The sequence below is a fragment of the Oculina patagonica genome, chromosome 3 (assembly GCF_052425735.1).
Source record: "Oculina patagonica isolate OP01 chromosome 3, crgOcupat, whole genome shotgun sequence".
Lineage (NCBI taxonomy): Eukaryota > Metazoa > Cnidaria > Anthozoa > Scleractinia > Oculinidae > Oculina > Oculina patagonica.
This window is the reverse complement of record NC_135760.1, coordinates 20606533-20627368: the sequence shown is the minus strand read 5'-3', so window position 1 is coordinate 20627368 and position 20836 is coordinate 20606533. Positions and strand designations below refer to the sequence as shown.

Sequence of the window (20836 nt, the reverse complement as noted above, 5' to 3'; positions counted from 1 at the left end):
AAACATCAAAAAAGAAGCAAAGTTCTTTATATGAAATCTTGTCTTTATTTTACGCATAAACTATACCATCTAAAAACAAATTCCAAGATATTTCACAATTCCTCTTGTAGATTTCGATGAAACTCCGCAGAGCTGAAGGCAAACACCCAAGGTGTACGTAGCGTGGAGGATCTCGAGAGAAAATGCGGTTACGGGCTAAAATTCGATTCAGAGCAAAAACCTGTGTGACGTCATTGTCACGTGATATTCATTCCGATCTCCCTAATATTTATATCATATTGTAGTTCAGTCTATGTGTAATCCATGTGATATAGTAGATATGTGATTGACATTAATCCCTTTAAGTATGAGGGTTTCAAAGTTGATAGGTATCGCTAGAAAAAAACTGGGTCGAGCCACCTTAATAGTTAGTCCCATTCTTAAATATCCCTGCTCAGATCCTAGCTCGGATCCTAGCTCGAATCCTGGCTCGAATCCTGGCTCGGATCCTGGCTCGGATCCTGGCTCGAATCCTGGCTCGGATCCTGGCTCGAATCCTGGCTCGGATCCTGGCTCGAAGTTTAGGTATCCTCAAGTAAAACAACTGAAAACAGATTTCTTGATTGAGAATATTGGCTGCGGTCACATCTAGACTGCTAACTATAGTTAGGACGGCGTTAACTATAGTTAGCTATTTCGGTAATGTGACCGCTTCTCTGTTCGCCCTTACTATAGTTAGAAAATTTACGCCACGCTGATCCTAACAATACACACTAACTATAGTTATACCCTAGCAAGGTTCATGGGTTAGTCTTTAGTTTACAAACGAGAAGCCAATCAGAATGCGACAATTCTTTTCGCACGTGCGAGATGAACATAAATATGCAAAACAAAGCGTCAAGAGAAGGAAAACAAGAAAAACAACATGCCAAGAAATTACATATCATCAATGTTAGCAAAAATAAAGCTTGAATTCTTCAGTTTCTAGCATCCTTACTTCATTTTATTTTCTTCAAAGCCGAAATGCCGTGCAAAAATAGAAAAAATAGAGGAACAACTGGACACAAATAAACAACAAGAGCTCTTAGAGCTTACAACTGCGCTGGTCTCGTGAGCACTTTAGGGGAGCCATGTGGGGGGAACAAAAAATGCGCCGCCCCCCTTATCCCCTTTACCTGTGTCGAACAATGTTGCGACTGACAAACAATGGTAGGAAAACACCTTGCGTGACATTTCATGGTTGACTAGTTCCATCCGAAATTAAATATTTTTCTTATATGCTAATGCTGGCCAAATTTAATTCCCACGATCCTGATCCGTGAAACAAAAAAAATCTTTTAAATCAGCATCCAGTGTTGTCTTGAATTACCGTTTAAAGATTGAATAACCAGCTCCGAAAATGGAATATTGGAGCAAATAATTAAATCAAATTTGAGAAAAACACTAGACCTGTGATTTGCTGAATGGGAATTCCCCGGGGAATTAATTTACCAATGACGTAACCCTTGCAAGTCAGGGTTTGTCTCAGTGGTTTTCCATCAGATTTCAGAAATCCTCTAGATGACACAGCTCCAAAAAAAAAAATAACGCTAAAAAGTCAAACATTTCACACTTAACATGCTAAGTTTAGACCAGAGGATTTGTTTAGTTTCCGTTTGTGGCAGATTTAAACCTTTCAAAGCATTGCGTGATTCTTGCCGATCAGTGCCTTGTGAAAGTAAAAATTTGCTAACGCCAGCACATTCCAGGACACAAACGTAATGTAAATAAATGTAAATTCTTGCCCGCTAAAGCGTATTTGTTTAAAGCGTGAAATTTTAGTATTTTCTTCGATTCAAACTTTTCAAAATACTTCACACTGAATTTTGTAAGGAAAGATTAATGGCTTCGCAAAGATTTGACAGGAAGCTGATAATAGCTTTGAAAAATTACGTGACTCGAGGTCTAGCCGATCGAAAGTGAAACTTGTCATGTCAGCACATTCTTTTACACCAACGTAATGGTATTTATTAACAGATTCTGGCCCGCTGAAATATATTTTTCTTTCGACGCATGAAAATTTACAGTTTTCTTTGAATAAAACGCTTCAAAATCGGACATCTCACGCTAAACATGCTTATTAAGACAAAAGCATTTGAAAATTTCCCATTGGTAAGTTTTTTCTAGCTTTTAAACCTTGCGTGACCCGAGCCTGGCCGAGCGGGGGCATCAGTCTGGTCACTGAGAAAAAAAAAAAAAAAAAAAAAAAGGACGTGCAGAGCAAGAACTGCGCAGCGCAGTTAACAAGGGCTGTCATGAACTAATTTAAATACCAAATTATTCACAACCTAATCAGAACTAACTATAGTTAACTGCATTGGTGTGACCGCAAAGACTACAGAGAGCACTAACTATAGTTAGGTATGACGTCACGTAGCTTGAGACTAACTACAGTTAAACTTTAGTTACGTCGTAGATGTGACCGCAGCCATTATTTCTAGTTCGAGGCGTGCTACGTCATCTATACACGGTTTAGTTTTAGAGCGATTTTCACTTGAGTGTCGAATTTAATTTGCGTTTGCTTTGGTTTAACTTTAATAAGCCTAGTTATTGGTTAAAAAACAAACAAAACCCGAGACCAATTGTTACTCCCTAACGCACGTTTCTCTGTGCTTCGATCCAGCTACATTTTTTGGTTTCAATTTTGATTGATTCACTGGATTTTCTGTGGCATTTGTGATTGGCAAGAGTGGTTACTTTGGTTTTGGTTTTACGACACACAATGAAAATATCGCTTGCGTAAAAGATATATAATTGATGAAGATGAAGTGTTCAACATGACTCGAGCATGGGACAAAGAAAAATTCTGAGTCCTCGACGGGAATCGAACCCATGGCCTCCCAGAATACCGGTTGGGCGCTCTAACCAACTGAGCTACGAGAGACTCGTTGTGAGCTAGGCCATTTTACTAGGTTGATAAGTGACACACGTCCTGCATACTGCTAACATGTTTCACCAGTGTCAAGACCCCTTACAAAGAATATGTACAAATGTTAAATATATAAAACTTCCGCAAACTTCAGGGCCGTAAAGTTATGTAAGATGACGTAGTATTACTCAGTGGCAAATAGTTGAATCCTAACTTGGCAGACACTTTGCATTTGAAGCCGGAACAATGGACAAAATATGTGCTATTTTAGCTCGAGTATTTACTAAAACAAGTTAACAATATTTCAATTCTTTTTTCATTTCAGCGTTAGCCGAGGTTTATAAGAATCAAGGTAATGAGGAATACAGAAAAAGAGATTTTATCAACGCCATTCACTTTTACACGGAAGGAATTAAAGTGAACTGCAAAGATGACGAACTGAAGGCCAAACTATATTGCAACAGAGCGATTGCAAATTTCAAATTGGGTAAGAAAAGTTTGTATTCAGTTATGAGATTTTCCTTTTAAATCTATCTTATTCTAACTTACAGTTTATTTAATATAAATGCTATTGATATATGACTTGTATTAAAGCTATCGGAGCAAGGCTTGCTCCAATAGCATTAAAATCCTGGTAAATGCTGTACAAAACTGCCTTTTGAAATCCTTCTCCATTGAATGCTAAATTAAATTGATTTTTTATTCCTTTAATACAAAAGTCGGAACATAAAAGCAGTGCTCGTATGACGTGTGATTCGTTATCTCGATTTTCTTCTCTGACAATTAATGTGAGGCGTCAGTAATGGTAATGGTTAATGACATTTAACCAAAATAAATTCCAATTAGAATAGCACAGTGTTGGCTTATGAAATTATGAGAACATAAAACAACATCGTTGCAGAGTTAACCAACGTTTTTTTATCGCTTTGTTCATTTTACACAACCCGAGGCCGGAGCCAAAGGGATATTTAAGTTAGCAAAACGGAATGTTCATTGTTGGGTTATGCTACGTTTAAAAATCTACAGTATAGTTTTTTCCTGCATCATACATACTCATGCAATTTCGCATGTGCAAAATAATAATTAAAATAATAATAACTTAAATATAGCTCATTTCTTCGACAGGAAATTATCGTGACTCACTGTGTGATGCAAAAGCTGCCACTGAATTACAACCTATTTTCCTCAAAGCGATTGTTAGAGGTAAGAGAATGCTATGCTACATACAACAGAATCACGGCATAGTTTTGAAATTGAGGGCGACCTAGAGGTCATCCCTTGTAACATATACTCTGTGCACTGTTTCTGAAATCGGGATACAAAACATTCTCCAGTCAAGGCGTGGTTACGTGATTAGTAGAGCTCCTATGGAAATGGCAGAAAGAAATTTGATTCATATGGAAAATTGTAATTGGACCCTGAGAAAGAAAACAAATTTGCACTGCTGTGCCAGTTTGTCCTTGGGAGATCATCTATTTCTCTCAATTTTCCATGGGCAAACATGAGCGCTGGTACTCGCTTGATATACATGTAACACTTCTTTTGTGCAATGATAGAGAGATCCATTAGTGCCCATAATAAGATCTGCATCGGGACATGAAAAAGCCCATTACTGCCGAGGCTTGTCACGGTTTTAATAGTATAATTATAGGAAGGGACTACCAGTATTCCAAATGCCCACTTCATTGGTTGGGATGCTAGTTCATCACCCGGCTTCACTCTAGCATTAAATTCACCGGTACCCATTTATACATTTGGTTAGAGAAAGGCACTGTAAGAGTAAAGTAGCTTGCCCAAGAACACAACAACGTACTGACCCCGGCCAGGGCTCAAACCAGTAGGTCACCGCGTTTCCCCTGACGACCTTTTACAGGCCAGTTATAATTTATTTAAGGTCTCACCCTCGTACCCAGGGTCTTCGTTTCCCTCGACCAGCTTTGGGAAACGAGGGACCCTTAAAAGATCCAATTTGAAGTACGAAAAATCAGACTTTTGGTTGAATTGCACATGCCTAGCTTTCAAAAGCATGTCTCAACGAACTCCTTGGTATTTTACTTCGGGCGGTCTCTATTTTTTTAAGCCAATCAAAATTGATCCTTCACCGGAACTTTCGAGAGTTGACAAGTCGCTCGTTTAGTCAGGCTTGCACAGTAATGAACGAAGACTTGAGGTACGACGTTCAAGAATTCCTCTGCCTGGGAACAACCCCTATATAAGGCGGGGAAGGTGGATTTTAGAGATTGGACTAATGAGAGCCAATCGCTAACTATTTTACCGCCGCATAGTGTCGACAGTAAATATTTTACTTTTTGCCAGGATCCTTGATTCTCTACCGTGTTGAGATGTCCTTTAACTCTAATGTAGGAAAAAAATGAGTTATCAACTGATCTTTTACATTGTTTTCCTTAGGAGCAAGTGCTTGTGTTGAGTTGAATCAGTTTGAAGAAGCCATCACATGGTGTGATAAGGGATTAGCCGTATCTTTTGAAAATATGCTATGCCCTCCGACAAAAGCCAGAAATAGTTCTGCAAAGGATAGAAATAGTTCTGAATCTAACGATACGTAGATACCAAAAAATTTTGACACCAAAAATTTCGTTTTTACAGTTGAGTAATTACAGTCCATTCCAGTCCAATCCACTCCATACTTATCCAGCTTCGCTTCGCGGAGTTCAAATAACGCGTGAAACAAGTTTAAATGTCTCAAGATATTTGTTCTCCACAAGACCGGCTTAACAGGTTTCGTATTCTTGTTGACTGCACCGAATGATGATAAAGTGGTGGTTAGTCAGCATTTTGGGGAAAGAAAACGTTGGACTTTCTCTTATTAGAAAATTTTAGTGTGTCGTATCGCTGTCCATTTTAACTTGTCATCTATATTTTGACTCACCCTTTGGGCAGATCAAAATACTGCAAGACTTTTCACACTAAAATTGGGCCTTTAATAGGTGTAACGTATATTGTGTTTTTCGAAATTTTGGTATTTTGGATGATTTTGAGGTAAAATATCGGGTAAACTGGACGCATGCTTTTTCAAGTGTATGAGTATACCACTCACCCCCGTGGCCCACCCTGACCTGAGCATCTTTCTATTTCATTGCATTGGGTATCTTGTATTTCTGAAGACGTTTTGAACGATTTCCCAAGTGACCACCCACTTTGCTCGTGAACCTCGCCTCAAGGGAATCTCCGCTTTAAAAGTTTCTTTTTTCTTTCTCCGCTTTTAAAATTGATGGCAGATGCCTTGCAGGCGAAGTCGTTCGATCGTCACACCATTTGTCACAGGCAAGAGCCAATGAAAATGTATTTTTTATCTTGTCCATTTTATAAATGTTATGTGTCTTAACTTAAAAAAGATTGACGAAAATAACAAGACCTTGCTAGGATTAAAAGCCAGGTCTGTCAATGAGCTTAAGAAAATTCCAGAAAGTCAAATTTTTAAATGCACGGTAAGTCTAAGTCTAAAACAATGTCTTGAAGAGATTAATTATAAAATCACTATGAGCAGCTGGGTTTGAGAGAAATATCATTCTAAGGAAATTTAAATTTTTATGTTGTATATCGGTAAATTTTAACTTTTATTCTGTAATTTTAATGACACAGTAAAAGGCCCCACAAGCATTGAGCTTAAAAAGATTTTATCGTGTTTAAATAAAAGTTTTGATGATGATGATGATGATGAAAATTTTAAATTTAGAAGTCCTAAACCGAATTTTTTTTACTGGGGTGCAGAGATTTTGCTACCGAAAACCGACGACATAGAAATCAAGGAACCTTTCGTAATTTCTTTTATCTTAATACAGGATGAAGACACAAAAGACGTCACTAAAACAGCCCAAAAGAATGCTGGAAATGACAGCGAGGTCACAGCATCTGCCAATAAAGCATCAGACTATGACGAAGACAACTTAAGAGGTAAATAAAAATAGTACATAAATGTGTATTACACAATTGAGTGTGTAGTGTCGCTGTACATTTACAGGACGAGCGAGCCTTGCAGTATTTTGGCGAGCCTGTAGAACGTAGAAAACTACTCATGACCCAGAAACATGCCGCAACACTGACACTACAAACTGAAATGTTTGAATAAGAGATTTATCATCTATCATATCTTTCCACAAATCCTGTCTCTGAACAGTTCAAAGTTAATAACATTAAATGGGCCATTAATGGAATTAGACAATAAATTGTCTATTATTGTCTTTTCTTGTTTACATATTTGAAAATAGAAATTTACAACATACTATGAAAAGAGGACCATTTTATATAAATCAACAAATTATATTTTTAACATTTATTTAACATTTTGTTTTTCATTAGAGAATGCAGAGATCTTCAAGAATAAAGGAAATCATGAGTACAGCAAGAAGAATTTAAGCACTGCCATTCACTTCTACACGGAAGGAATTAAAGTGAACTGCAATGATGACGAACTGAATGCCAAACTGTACAGCAACAGGGCCATAGCACATTTGCATTTGGGTAAGAGTATAGCAAGAGATTTTTCTGTGATTGTTTGTCGATCCTTGCACCTCAGTGATATGATTCTTTATTTTAGCAACAATCTGCAATATCAATGTTTTTATGGGCCATGCTAAGATCATTCAAGACGTGTTATACTGACATCAAAAATGTTCCGTGCAAGATGTTTTTAATACCCAAAAAATCCCTACTTAAATCAAGCCATAGTTATTAGAGGGAAATGGTTAGGAATCCTGGCAAAGTTCTTTGTTGTATGTTTTTGTTCGCTATTTTGGGGGTTGACCCTGCACAAAACCTGACAAAATACAATAAGGGGTTACGTGTGTTCATGCAACTAACCAATAAAAACATTGCGATTGCGTAATGCATGCATAGTGTATGAGCACAAAACAAAAGATGTGCAGGGTCGTGGACCTTCCAACATAAATATTGGCCTCTTTGTTTGCTCCTTTGATGTTTGCCGGGCTTCCTAACCATTTCCCTCTATTAACTATGATCAAGCCACTCATTCAAAAAATTTGAAATTTTCCTTTCCAAAAAATTCCAGGAATCGAAAATTCCAATCCCAAAAATCCTTTGATCATCCCTGTCACATGAAATCCCGATTCCCCCTTCCCCCTGCGAGATATGCAGCAGTATGCAACACCGAACATATTTACACATTATCAAAACATTCATAAGGAGAACGTTCAAGAGTAAATAAACAAAGGGGCTGTCTTCTTACTTTTTTGGCTCTGTTTCCCACCAGTGAACATCAAACAAAATCCATCGTTACAGCTCGTTAGTTCCATTATACTTATTCTTTCTAATTGTATTATTTTAGGGAATTACGAAAATTCACTAAGAGATGCAAGAGCTGCCACTGACTTACAACCAACTTTCCTGAAGGCAATTGAGAGAGGTAAGATGTTGACTACGCTCGTGTGCAGAGTTGTTTTGGAGACCAGATGGAGTTGCTTCCTTGTACAGCTGTACTGTGTTCAGAAAATTAATTGTGAACTATCAAAATTTAAGAGATAAAAAGCCATGGTTTAACGCAGCTTGTGATACCAATTCCTCAAAATCATCATAGATTTTAAGTAAAATCGACATTTTCCCGCTATTTGAAGCCAGTAATGGTATGCTTGTAAACAAGTATATATAAGCAAACCATTTGATCATAGCCTGTTTATAGATAGCTGCTTGTTTGTGGTATTTGATAACGAAAGTAAATCACTGGTGTATTAACCTTGTTGAACTGTGTACAGGTTTTGTATTAAGTTAGGGAACATTTCTTTAATTTATCATTATAGGAGCGAGCGCCTGTATGAAGCTGAATCGTTTTGGAGAAGCTATCACTTGGTGTGACAAGGGGTTAGCAGTATCCTTAATGCACATTTATTTATTTTTTGTCTTTATTGGGTGCGTCCCTAGCTCCTTGTTCCTTCGCAGCCATATGTTTGACTCGTCACAACTGCGAAGGAGACTAGATGTGTTCACTGTTTCGTAAAGCATCAAAAAAGAATTTTCTTTGCTAAGGATACCAATACTCGAACATTATGATCGTTACCAGAACTACAGCAGCCAAGTGCAAACCTGGTTTGTTGGAGGGATTTGATCTTTGTTGTAGAAGATTTATAGATTTCATTGTTAACCCTTGTAAAAATTTTACCGCGATCGCGCCGCGAACGCGCCGCGATTCGCGCCGCGAATCGCGGCGCGTTTTTGGCCGCCGCGATTGGCGCGATCGCGCCGCGATTGAGCTTGGATCGCGCCGCGATTCGCGCCGCGATCGGCTTGGATCGCGCCGCGATTCGTGCCGCGATTCGCGGCGCGTTTTTGGCCGCCGCGATTGGCGCGATCGCGCCGCGATCGGCTTGGATCGCGCCGCGATTCGTTCCGCGATTCGCGCCGCGTTTTTGGCCGCCGCGATTCTCGCATCGCGGCGCGATGGGTCGGGAATCGCGCCTAAATCTATAAATATAAAAACAATTATCTTGGCGTTTTGCATACCGACAAAACAAACACACAGACTGTATCGAAACAACATCATTTATTTACGGAAGCTTACAGAAAAAGACGGCCAGTTTCGCTGCCGAGCACAATTAAATTTCGCAAAGCCGGAGAGCGTGATTGAGTCTTTAGTTTACAAGCAAATAAGTGAACAGTTCTTCTGTAAAATGTGAACAACACATACATAACGGCAACTAACCTTTTACTCGTGCTCAAGCGAAAGAAGATGCAATGATGTGATCTACCAAACGAGCGAACTATCTCTTGCATCTGCGAAGAAGCCGAATCGTCGAAGATGCGCTTTCTTTTCCCCGAAGCTTTTTTAAATAATACAACATTTAAGTCCCAAGCATCAACAGGTACAACTTTGCATTGAATGGTCCTTACCGTCAAAATGTTTTCCTCTTTCCACTGTTCGAGTTTTGCATTTTTTTTATATTCACAGTTTAGCTGTAGTTCAGTCAACAAAGTCCATGACGAAGCGACGAAGCGCTAGCTGTTGAAATTATAAACAAGCTGTCGCTAGAATTAACAAAACAAATTCTAGCAGTTTTCACAGAGACGCTTTTCCCTCAAGTTAGGTCGCTTCTAAACTCTTGTTATTCAGAAGCAGCTAAAAAAGAACACATTTTTCCAGTCCTGATTGTGAAGAGAAAACATACCAACTTTCTCGAAATAAAATTTCTTTTCTGCTTGCGATGGCGTAGCGATTGCGTGTACTATGCACTACGTGACCTAACCCAGCCAATCGTAACGCTCAGTTCACGACACCTTGCGGCAAAAGGCGGGAAAGGACTTCGATGTGTGTGGTCTACGATCGTGGTCTACGGGAAGGTAAATATAAAGCTCTAAAAAAAGCTCATTCTGACAGCCTCTTCGGAGCCACAATTAAATTAAATGCCATATAGAGGATTTTTCAATGCAAAAAACGCAATTGCAGCGAATTCCTGATTTTATTTGCATTTGAAGAAAATGGCCGACAGAAATTTGTCATTGGATTGCTCAAAGGTATTAAGGTTCCTCAAAGATAAGAAAAGAAAGAAACAAAGTGTTTGAAAAGATTAAAAAAACGGACTGTTAAGAAATAAAAATTCTTATCTTTTAATTTATCTTTACTCATTATCACGCGCCGCTTTGTCGCGCCAGTTCGTCTAGACTAAAACTAAATAAAACTTTTCTCGTGGGAATCACGTCCTCACGGCTCACCGTCACGTAATAAAATGTTTTTCGACATTTTAAATCAAACTAGTTTTATAACTACTTTGATTAGTACTTAAAGTTTATTTCATCAATACAAGTCATGATTTGCGTTACGACCACAGCATGATTTGTGAGAGTTTCAAAGCATATTACCTTTCTCCCGGTGATCGAGAAGTGAGTTCTCGCCGGGAACACTTCCCGAGATTTATTCCAACCCCCCAAATCGCGGTGCGGTGGTAATCAATCGCGCCGCGATCGCACTCATCACGCCGCGATCGCGACTATCGCGGCAATCGTGGCGCGATCGCGACATTCGCGGCGCGATCGCAACTATCGCGGCGCGTTCGCGTTCATTTACAATCGCGTCACGCACGATCGCGTCGCGATGACAACAAATCGCGGCGCGATCGCGTCAGTCGCGGCGCGATCGCGACATTCGCGGCGCGATCGCGGCAATCGCGGCGCGATCGCGCCGCGATCGCGGTAAAATTTTTACAAGGGAACTTTCTCAAATTATATCAAATTCCATTTCTCAACTCGAAAAAGATTGACAAAAATAACAAGAATTTATTGGAGTTAAGGATCAGGTCTGTTAAAGAACAAAACAAGCAACAGAAACCAGACGGCAGGAACACAGAAAAGAATTCAGAAAATTACACTGGGAAAGCCAAGGTAAGGTTGTTGGAAAGTTCTCGTATTCGCATTTTTAGTTTTCCATACGTTTCTAACTGTGAGGGTTAGTTAAAAACAAGGCTACATACTTTTCAGGTCATCTTCATTTCCCCATTTTGTCCGCAATAATGACTGAAGTCTTGTCTTGTTTTTTGCTTGGTTCCATAAGCATTTCAACTGGACAATGGTCAGTGCTTATGTCTCCATTTATACCCGCTTTCAGTCTTACATGCGTGCCTACTTTCAACATCGTCTTTCGACATTGTCTTTTGACATCGTTTCCAGGTGTGCTGTTTAAATTAAGTCAATCAGAACCGATGCTTACCGGTGTTGGTTTCACTGCAAAGTTTTGGACATTTTATGGTGTCATTTCTATGGTCTATAAGAGTGTAGACCATGGAAAAATGTGGTCGATTTGTTTTATACCATAACAAACTCGAACAAGTATTTATCAAAAGCGACGCTTGACCGTGAAGAAACTTTGCCAGCGGACTTAAAGATTCCAGTCCGACAGGTACAAACGACAATCATACAAAAGAAGATGAACAAGAATTCAAAGAAAAACAATTTTAATTACCTTTTTCTCTCTCGTTGAGCGTGTGCCTATCCCTTGAAGCGAGCAAGATTATTTTTCTTTCTTAAGATCTTGTTAGTGCTCGTTCACTGAACATGGCGACCGCTGCCGGTTCGCTAGCACCGTTCTTCTCGGTTAGACCAAAAATTCAAAAGCCTGGTCAATTTTATTTCGACAGATCACCTGAGTAGAAGTCAAATCCTGAATTCCGAAAACAAATGCATACTTAATTCAAACAAAACACGATGGAATTCGCTTTCATTTATGGCGACCAAACTTACATATCTTTTAGCCCGCGCGTGTGCGTGGCATGATCTGACGTCACTTTCATAGTCTATACTCTCATCGACCATAATTTTTGACCAATCAGCGCGTTGGTTATGGTATAATATTTGATATTGTTCTAGTCGCATGTTAACCATAACCAAGAACAAGAAGCTTGAGAAGCTTAAAATCGAGTGGTTAATAATTAACTATCCGCTTTTACTTAAAAGGTTGGGTTCAGTACAGCAAAAACCACGAAGCAGTTACTTAATAAGTAACACTCAGTCCGACTGGGTTTGCGTAAGTCACACGGTTTGCATGAGCTGTATTAGTGCGCATAACATAATATGTAAAATGTTGTCAAGACTACATTATTACTTAATGGCATAATGGTCTCAATTTATAAATGTATTTCGCAGGCACAATACAAATAAACGATTGAACAAGACGACTAGCCTATTCGCAATACTTTAAGGCAGGTTTCACCTGAAGGCTGTACACTTTTCGGTATTTTTCAGCCATAACACTGATGGGACAGTACTACAACTTTTTATTGGGTAACTACTATTGTCAAGACAATGATCGCAACTTGACCATTGTTTGGGCATTTGTTGCATACCATTACTGTAATAGCAATTGATGAAGAATTGTAGTACTGACCCAAACTATAATTCTAAGGGGACAGACCATAAACGTAATGGCACTCCTGAAATTATCTACCGGTAATTGCCATAACCGTTCATCAGAAGGATGCCTAAAATGCGTGCAATAAGTGGGATGCAAATGTAATCTCTTCTTCGCTCAACCTTGAGCATTCCAAACGGTAAACTGACTGCTTTGAAGTTATTTTTGTTTCCATAAGGTATATCAGCAAGAACAAACTAAAATATTAATCAAGCGTTCTTGTTGCTGTTTGAATATTGTTGATGGGCATGTAAGTATGAAATTATGACAGTAGAGTTATATTAAGTGAAAATTATATTGGGCAATGTATTAGACTGTTCAAAGTCCCCTATTTTTCAGAGAAGTCGTAGAGATTGATCGTTGAGTTTGACAGGCCGCCAACTTGGTTCCTGAATGCGAGTGAAAACTACCTGTGGGTAGGGACGTGTTGTGCTTGAATTTGTGCACTATTGACAATTATGCCAGAACTCAGTTCTGACCCGGTGTACTGGTACACAAGAGCTGGCACAAAAGGCTAAACAAAACACTCACGCTAAAAAAAGACTCCCAAACAAGAAAAATACAATTGTAATTCCCTTGTGCACCGGAACAAAAGGACATAGCCCAAAATTCTTCCCTGTTTCAAAATCTAAAATCTAACTGCTGCTGCTGTTAACAAAGAAATACACTAAGTTTCACATGTGACATTACATTTTTTGATGTGTGAGAATCTGATTTTTAGTAATGAATTATTAAAATTCTACTCATGACATTTATGATGAATGCTCTTTAATTTCTAAGTTACCAAACATTATTTTAATGGCAAATTAATGACCATGTGATCACTTTGATGACGTATGTTTTTTCATGAGCCATTAAAAATTTTGAACATGGATTTCATGGCAAAGTTTCATGGTGTATGCACCTTCAACATCATTTTCAAGGAAATTAGTCATGGCCCCTGAATGTCTTTTTTACTCGTGAATGTAATGAAACGAGTATGGTTATGGAAAGTGATATGCAAATTTTCACTCGGTCAGTCGGTCGGTCGATGGGCTGTTAACTTTAATTTATGAATAATAATTTATCCATTTAATTATGGGCTGTTAACTTTAATTTATGAATAATAATTTATGCTTTAAATTATAAATTAATTTTCCTTGTTTTTTTTTTTACATTTTTGTTTCACACATATGAGGTTTGAACCGGCGACTCCTAACATCAACTATGGTTTTGAAGACCAAACGCCTAACCGCTAGACCACCACGACTCACGTACCATTTGGGCTGAAAATTAGCATATAGATTTCTTTGTGTTGTTCTTATCCCGCTGTCCGATACCGTAGGTTCAAAGTTTAATGGCTTGTATGTGTAAAAGCTTCTTCGAATGGCTCGATTTATAGCTCTTAAGAATTTCACATGACAAATAGAAGAAACAATCTTAGAGAAAATATGAAAATATTCGAAGCACTAGTGATATTCCGTGTTTTCATGGAATTTTTAGATTTTTCAGGCACGAACTGTGGACTGCGACTGTTGGGTATTATCGTGAAAAAGCTCGCCAAACTGACGAATTTTGTTGCCTTTTAATAATATACTGTATAGTACTTGATTTGCATCTCTAATAGATTCATAAAAAATGGAGAAAGAAAAAAAAGACGTCGTATAAAATTGTAAAATAGATTGTCGTAAAAAAAAATAATCGTCCCAGCTGAGAATCGAACCCGGGCACTGGACTGTAGGGGCAACGCATTACCACTACACAACGTGTTAGCAAGCTTGCACTTTATGGTAGAAATTAGTTTTATATAACGAAGGCTTTTGAATGGATTACCCGCGTCCGCTGTAAACACAAGGAACCAACGTGATCATATCTCCCTTCAAACAACTTCTATACTAACATGCCGCTCACAAAAAGACAGAATCATTTCATAGCTCTACACCAATACATTTAGTATTCTCATTCACGAGTGGGCTAACAAAGCGCCTTTGATTTACTTTCATGAGTCACGAAAAATATATAAAAAAATATATAATAAAGATAAGATGTTCTACATGACACGAGCATGGGACAAAGAAAAAATTCTGAGTCCCCGACGAGAATCGAACCCATGGCCTCCCAGATACCGGTTGGGCGCTCTAACCAACTGAGCTACGAGGGACTCGTTGTGAGCTGGGCCATTTTACTAGGTTGATATGTGACACGCGTCCTGCATACTGCTAGGATCAGCAATGTCGAATTCATCAAGTTTTGTAGTAAATAATAAAGATGGTAAATTTTAGGCTCGGTAATAAATAATAAAGATAAGATGTTCTACATTACACGAGCATGGGACAAAGAAAAAATTCTGAGTCCCTGACGGGAATCGAACCCATGGCCTCCCAGATACCGGTTGGGCGCTCTAACCAACTGAGCTACGAGAGACTCGTTGTGAGCTGGGCCATTTTACTAGGTTGATATGTGACACGCGTCCTGCATACTGCTAGGATCAGCAATGTCGAATTCATCAAGTTTTGTAGTAAATAATAAGGATGGTAAAGCGAGCATGGGACAAAGAAAAAATTCTGAGTCCCCGATGAATTCGACATTGCTGATCCTAGCAGCATGCAGGACGAGCGCCCAACCGGTATCTGGGAGGCCATGGGTTCGATTCCCGTCGGGGACTCAGAATTTTTTCTTTGTCCCATGCTCGTGTCATGTAGAACATCTTATCTTTATTATTTATTACCGAGCTTAAAATTTACCATCTTTATTATTTACTACAAAAAAATATATAGTTTCATGGAAATTTCATGACCACAAATTAGGTCATGAAAATCCTTTTTTGCGTGTTTCATGACCCACGAAATAATTTTCATGACCTTTTCAAAGGTTTTTCGTGAAATTTTAACCAGATGGTGCGTTCATAGTGTTAACAAAATGTAAAAAACTTATATTTTCTAGTCGTCTAGTTCAATTGTTTATTTGCATTTTGCGAAATATATTTTAAAAAATGGGAACCATAATGTCATTAAGTAATAATGCAATCTTGACAACATTCTAAATATTATGCTATGCGGCCTACTGATACAGCTTATGCAAACCATCTGGCTTGCACAAACCTCGGACTGAATGTTACTTAAGTGTATGTTTTTCCAGTGGTTTTTGCTGTACTGTACCCTGCCTTTCAAGCCAAAGTGGATAGTTAATTATAAATTCTTCTCAAGCTTCTCATGCTTCCTGAGGCCTGTGGTCCGTACCCATTATACGACTATTTCCCCCCCCCCCCTACCCACGTGATCAGTTGCCGTCTGTAAAACTGCCTTTACGATGATTTCCCATTTCCATAATGGACATATTTACAGAAGGTCGATGAGCCTCAAACTGGTGGGCTAGGGGCTCTACCTATGGAGCATGCCTCCTACCCTTGACTTCCAAACCATAGCTCGTGGGATGTTTTGGTGTCACACATTTTTAATGCAATAGGCGCCAAAAAATCACAGTTTGTAAGAACTGCAAAAGGAAAAGCAGGAGCAAAACGTCACTATAGAAAGCTTGTAATTATTCTCTTCTTTCAGGTCGGTGATGTGACGTGTCCAAATGCCGAAGCTCTAGAAGCACTTTTGCGTGGGGATGCTTTTTATAATCTCGGTGATTTAAGAAAAGCCATAGACTACTATGAATTCAGTCTTAAAATTGCCAAGGACGTGGGAGACAAGGCCTGTGAAGGACTTGCTTATGGCCACTTAGGATGTGCTTTTCAAAAACTCAGTGATTTCCGAAAAGCCATAGACTACCACAAATTGCATCTTAGAATTGCCAAAGAAGTAGGAGACAGGGCCGGCGAAGGAAGTGCTTATGGCAATCTTGGATATGGTTTTCATAAGCTCGGTGATTCCAGAAAAGCCATAGACTACTTCGAATTGCACCTTAAAATCGCCAAAGAAGTAGGAGACAAGGCCGGCGAAGGACTTGCTTATGGCAATCTCGGAAATGCTTTCTTTAAGCTCGGTGATTTCAAAAAAGCCATTGACTACCACAAAAGGCATCTTAAAATCGCCAAAGAAGAAGACGACAAGGCTGTGGAAGGACAAATTTGTGGCAATCTTGGAAATGCTTTTCTAAGTCTCGGTGATTTCACAAAAGCCAGAGACTACTTCGAATTCGATCTTAAAATTGCCAAAGAAGTAGGAGACAAGACCGGCGAAGGACGTGCCAATGGCAATCTCGGAAGTGTTCTTCTAAAGATGGGTGATTTCAGAAAAGCCATTGAATACTATGAACGGGATATTAAAATCGCCAAAGAAGTAGGAAACAAGGTCGGCGAAGGAAGTGCTATTTGTAATCTTGGAAGTGCTTTTGGACATCTTGGTGATTTCAGGAAAGCCATACACAACTACGAATTGTGTCTTAAAATCGTCATAAAAATAGGAGACAAGCATTGCGAGGGGCGTGCTTATGGTAATCTGGGAAATGTTTTTTTAGATCTCGGTGATTTCAGAAGAGCCATACACTTCTACGAATTGAATCTTGAAATCACCAGGGAAGTTGGAGACAAGGCTGGCGAAGGAAAGGCTTATGGCGGTCTTGGAAATGCTTATCTTAGTCTCGGTGATTTCAGAAAAGCCATAGACTACTGCGAATTACATCATAAGATCGCCAAGGAAGTAGGAGACAAGGTTGATGAAGGTTGTGCTTATGGCAATCTAGGATGTGCTTTTCAAAATCTTGGTAATTTTAGAAAAGCCATAGACTACTTCGAATTGAATCTAAAAATCGCCATAGAAGTAGGAGACAAGGCCAGCGAAGGACGTGCTTATGGATATTTTGGAAGCGCTTTTTTAAATCGCGGTGATTTCACAAAAGCCATAGACTACTTCAAATTGGATCTTAAATTCGCCAAAGAAGTAGGAGACAAGAACAGGGAAGCCATCGCCTTTCAGCATCTAGGTGTCTGCTTCGAATCACAAGGTTTCTTTCCCAAAGCCTTAGGATATTACGAACTTAGCGTAAGATTATTCAACCATGTGAGACACCTTCTTCAAAGTAAAGATGAGTGGAAAATTGGCTATAGAAATGAAGCTAACAATGCATACACTGGTTTATGGAGAGTACTGCTAAAGCAAGGCAAGATGGTTGAGGCTTTGTGTGCTGCTGAGAAAGGACGAGCCCAAGCTCTTACTGATCTTATGTCATCCCAGTTTGGTATTCAAGAAATACAGTCCATGTCACAGGAAGAAGAAGACGAGCATTATTTTCAACTGACTCGCTCCATTCCATCAAGTACAGTGTTTCAGGCATTTGACAGTGTTACGATGAATCTCTGGGTTCTCTCAAAAGATGAACCTGTTCATTTCGGACAGAAAAGCATTGGCGAGGCCCGTTCTCTTTTGGATGATGCCACCCCTTTTCTCCAGGCCTTAATACGTACTACTTATAGACAAATTGGCGTTCGTTCTGAGGTTATATGCGAGAATCGTTCTATGGATGCTTTAAGAGAAAATTGTTACAAAGCAAATGAGACGTCCGATGAAGAAATTTGTCAACTTTTTGTCCAACAAGGAAGCTCTTTGAGCACCTTGTATAACATCTTAATTCAGCCGATTGCCGACCTGGTTCAAGGTGATGAGCTTATCTTTGTCCCACATGGACCACTGTGGCTAGCTCCGTATGCTGCATTGGTGGACGCAGATTCCAAATACCTGTGCGACACATTTAAAATCCGGTTGATCCCTTCGTTGACAAGTTTGAGGCTGATTGCAGAATGCCCAGACGACTACCACAGTAGGAGTGGTGCATTACTTGTGGGAGATCCATGGGTAGAAGAAGTAACCAACAGCAAGGGTGAAAAATTCCTTGATCCTCTTCCGTTCGCAAGAAAGGAAGTAGAAATGATCGGCAAGATTCTCAACGTGACACCTGTCATTGGAAAAAAAGCAACGAAACGCGAAGTGTTAAAAGAACTTAGTTCAGTTGCTTTGGTTCACATTGCAGCACATGGATGCATGGAAACTGGTGAAATTGCTCTAACTCCGGACCCAAAGCGAGCATCCCCGATCCCTGCGAAGGGAGATTATATTTTGTCAATGGCAGATGTGTTAAGTGTTAATCTACAAGCGCGACTAGTTGTCCTAAGTTGCTGCCACAGCGGTCGAGGAGAGATCAAAGCTGAAGGTGTGGTCGGTATTGCACGTGCTTTTATGGGTGCTGGTGCTCGTTCTGTTCTGGTGTCACTGTGGGCGATCGATGATGAGGCCACGATGGAGTTTATGAAAAGTTTCTACCATCACCTTATGGAAGGAAGAAGTGCAAGCGAGTCTCTGAACCGGGCCATAAAACATCTCAGAAAATCAGACAAGTACAGTGATGTGAGATACTGGGCGCCTTTTGTACTTATTGGTGATAACGTCACACTAGACTTTCATCAGAAGAAATGAGTGAGTAAAAGTTGTTCATTTCACGACCAAGAGAAATTCTAAATACCGTAAAGTTGCGAAAGTTACGACCCATTTTAATTTCTAATTTTGCAGCATTTTTCTTTCTCTACTTCGTGTTGCCAAAATGTGTACCATATGTCAGGCGGTCCGTCGTAATAAAATAACATTTTCTTGAAAGAAAGGTTTCGACCAAATAAAAACGAGGCGTCCCTTGGACGGAATCGGTCCTTGTTATAAAATTATTCAGGGCCATCTACGACAATCATCGGATGAGTTGAATTTACACTTGCTGTATCAGTAATTTTTATTGTTTCAAAACAGAAACATCAACGTTTGATGTCACAAGTGCATGTGTCGTTCTTATCGGACGGTCCCTCCTTTTGCGATTTGCTAACAGCAGTGACATTTATCGTTACTTACGAAGGGTCGATAGTTTCGAAACTTAAAGGTATATTTGCCAAACCACTCCAGCTGATATTTATTTCCAGCCTCAGCCATATTATTCTCTTAAAGATACGTCGAGGTAGCCAAAATCCCTTTTTAAAAGGATAGTAACTAAATAAAATTGTGTTCACTACCTTTTGTTATCCCCCGTCTTCCATCCATCAATGTTGCGTAAGTTTACCAATGACATCAAGCCATAAACAGCAACTTTCAAAGAAGAAAAGTATTCAGAATTTTTTTTAAGTGACTCTACGTTGTTTAAGTTAACTGTTCGAAATATTTTAACAATTATTCAAAGGGATATAGCCAATTTATGGACTTAAGTACGTCCTTTTCCTCTCTAAGTCAGTCCCAACTTCTATGCTCATCCCATCAAAAAAGACCTTGACAAGAAATCGGTAAGTTTACAACTGTTAAAAAATTACTACTATTGGCACCTCTACTATTTCTGTCATTTAGTAATAAATCAATTATTTCACATACTGGGAGTTTGTTTAAAAGAACCTTGTCAACAGTAGTTAGTTTTTTTATTAATCGGAACCCATTACTTTGCTTTTGTTTTAGTTTCCAAAGGAATGCAAGACCATGCCGGAAAACATGCGTCCCAGTTTGTACAGTTGTTTTAAAATGAACTGGACTAGCAACAACAGATTAAACCTCCAAGAGTAATCTTAAGTACAAGAATGACTGTTGGGTGTTCCCAAAACCCAATTTTAACTTTGCTGTTTTAACTGCTGTTAGCAACATAGTGCTTGTACAGACTTAGCCGTATGTACACAGGCTCAAGGCGATAAATGGAACAGAACTTTCTTAGGAGTTACTTGATTTTTTACGACTTTATTCATTTAAGTAAAAGCTTTTAGATTTAAGCAGGGAGTTTTAAGTTGGCACTAATTTGTACCGTCTAAAAAGGTTGAACAACCAGAGGAGATCTAACGGGATCCAGATGAAAACGGTTGAACTAATTTATACACTGGGTATTTTGGCCTTGCTGATATTATAGCAGTTCGTTAAGGAGAAAAGGCTTTCAGCGGAATATCGATTTCGTGTTCGGAGCACAAATACGTAACATTATATACTTTCTTATTTAATCATTGTGTATGGGTATATTTTTGTGTAATACAAGAAAATCATGCTTTAGCTTTAGTTGTCTAAACTAAGGGTTTATAATGGTTAAATATATACAGTTTCAGTATGTTAGAAAAAAATACATTCTTCAATTTTGTTATGTACATGCATTGG

At 39.0% G+C, this 20836-nt stretch overlaps 2 protein-coding genes across 10 annotated transcripts in view; both read left to right on the top strand.

The window, feature by feature from the left end:
- Positions 1–20836, top strand: part of LOC144645263 (uncharacterized) — a 159928-nt gene that overhangs the window by 13709 nt on the left and 125383 nt on the right. Inside the window, exons 4-10 of one of the 9 annotated variants that reach the window (XM_078504757.1) lie at positions 3213–3374; positions 4013–4090; positions 5297–5364; positions 6244–6336; positions 6691–6802; positions 7208–7369; positions 8193–8270. The exons of 6 other annotated variants lie outside the window; for them this stretch is intronic. In XM_078504757.1, the coding sequence (XP_078360883.1) occupies positions 3213–3374; positions 4013–4090; positions 5297–5364; positions 6244–6336; positions 6691–6802; positions 7208–7369; positions 8193–8270 (753 nt within the window). The remainder of the gene's footprint in view (positions 1–3212; positions 3375–4012; positions 4091–5296; positions 5365–6243; positions 6337–6690; positions 6803–7207; positions 7370–8192; positions 8271–20836) is intronic. 2 more of the 9 variants (XM_078504758.1, XM_078504759.1) reach the window with 2 other exon arrangements.
- The window catches only part of LOC144645502 (uncharacterized), a 137664-nt gene that overhangs the window by 38076 nt on the left and 78752 nt on the right, over positions 1–20836 (top strand). The window contains exon 14 of the mRNA XM_078505093.1: positions 20159–20690. The gene's annotated coding sequence lies outside the window, so the exon portion shown is untranslated. The remainder of the gene's footprint in view (positions 1–20158; positions 20691–20836) is intronic.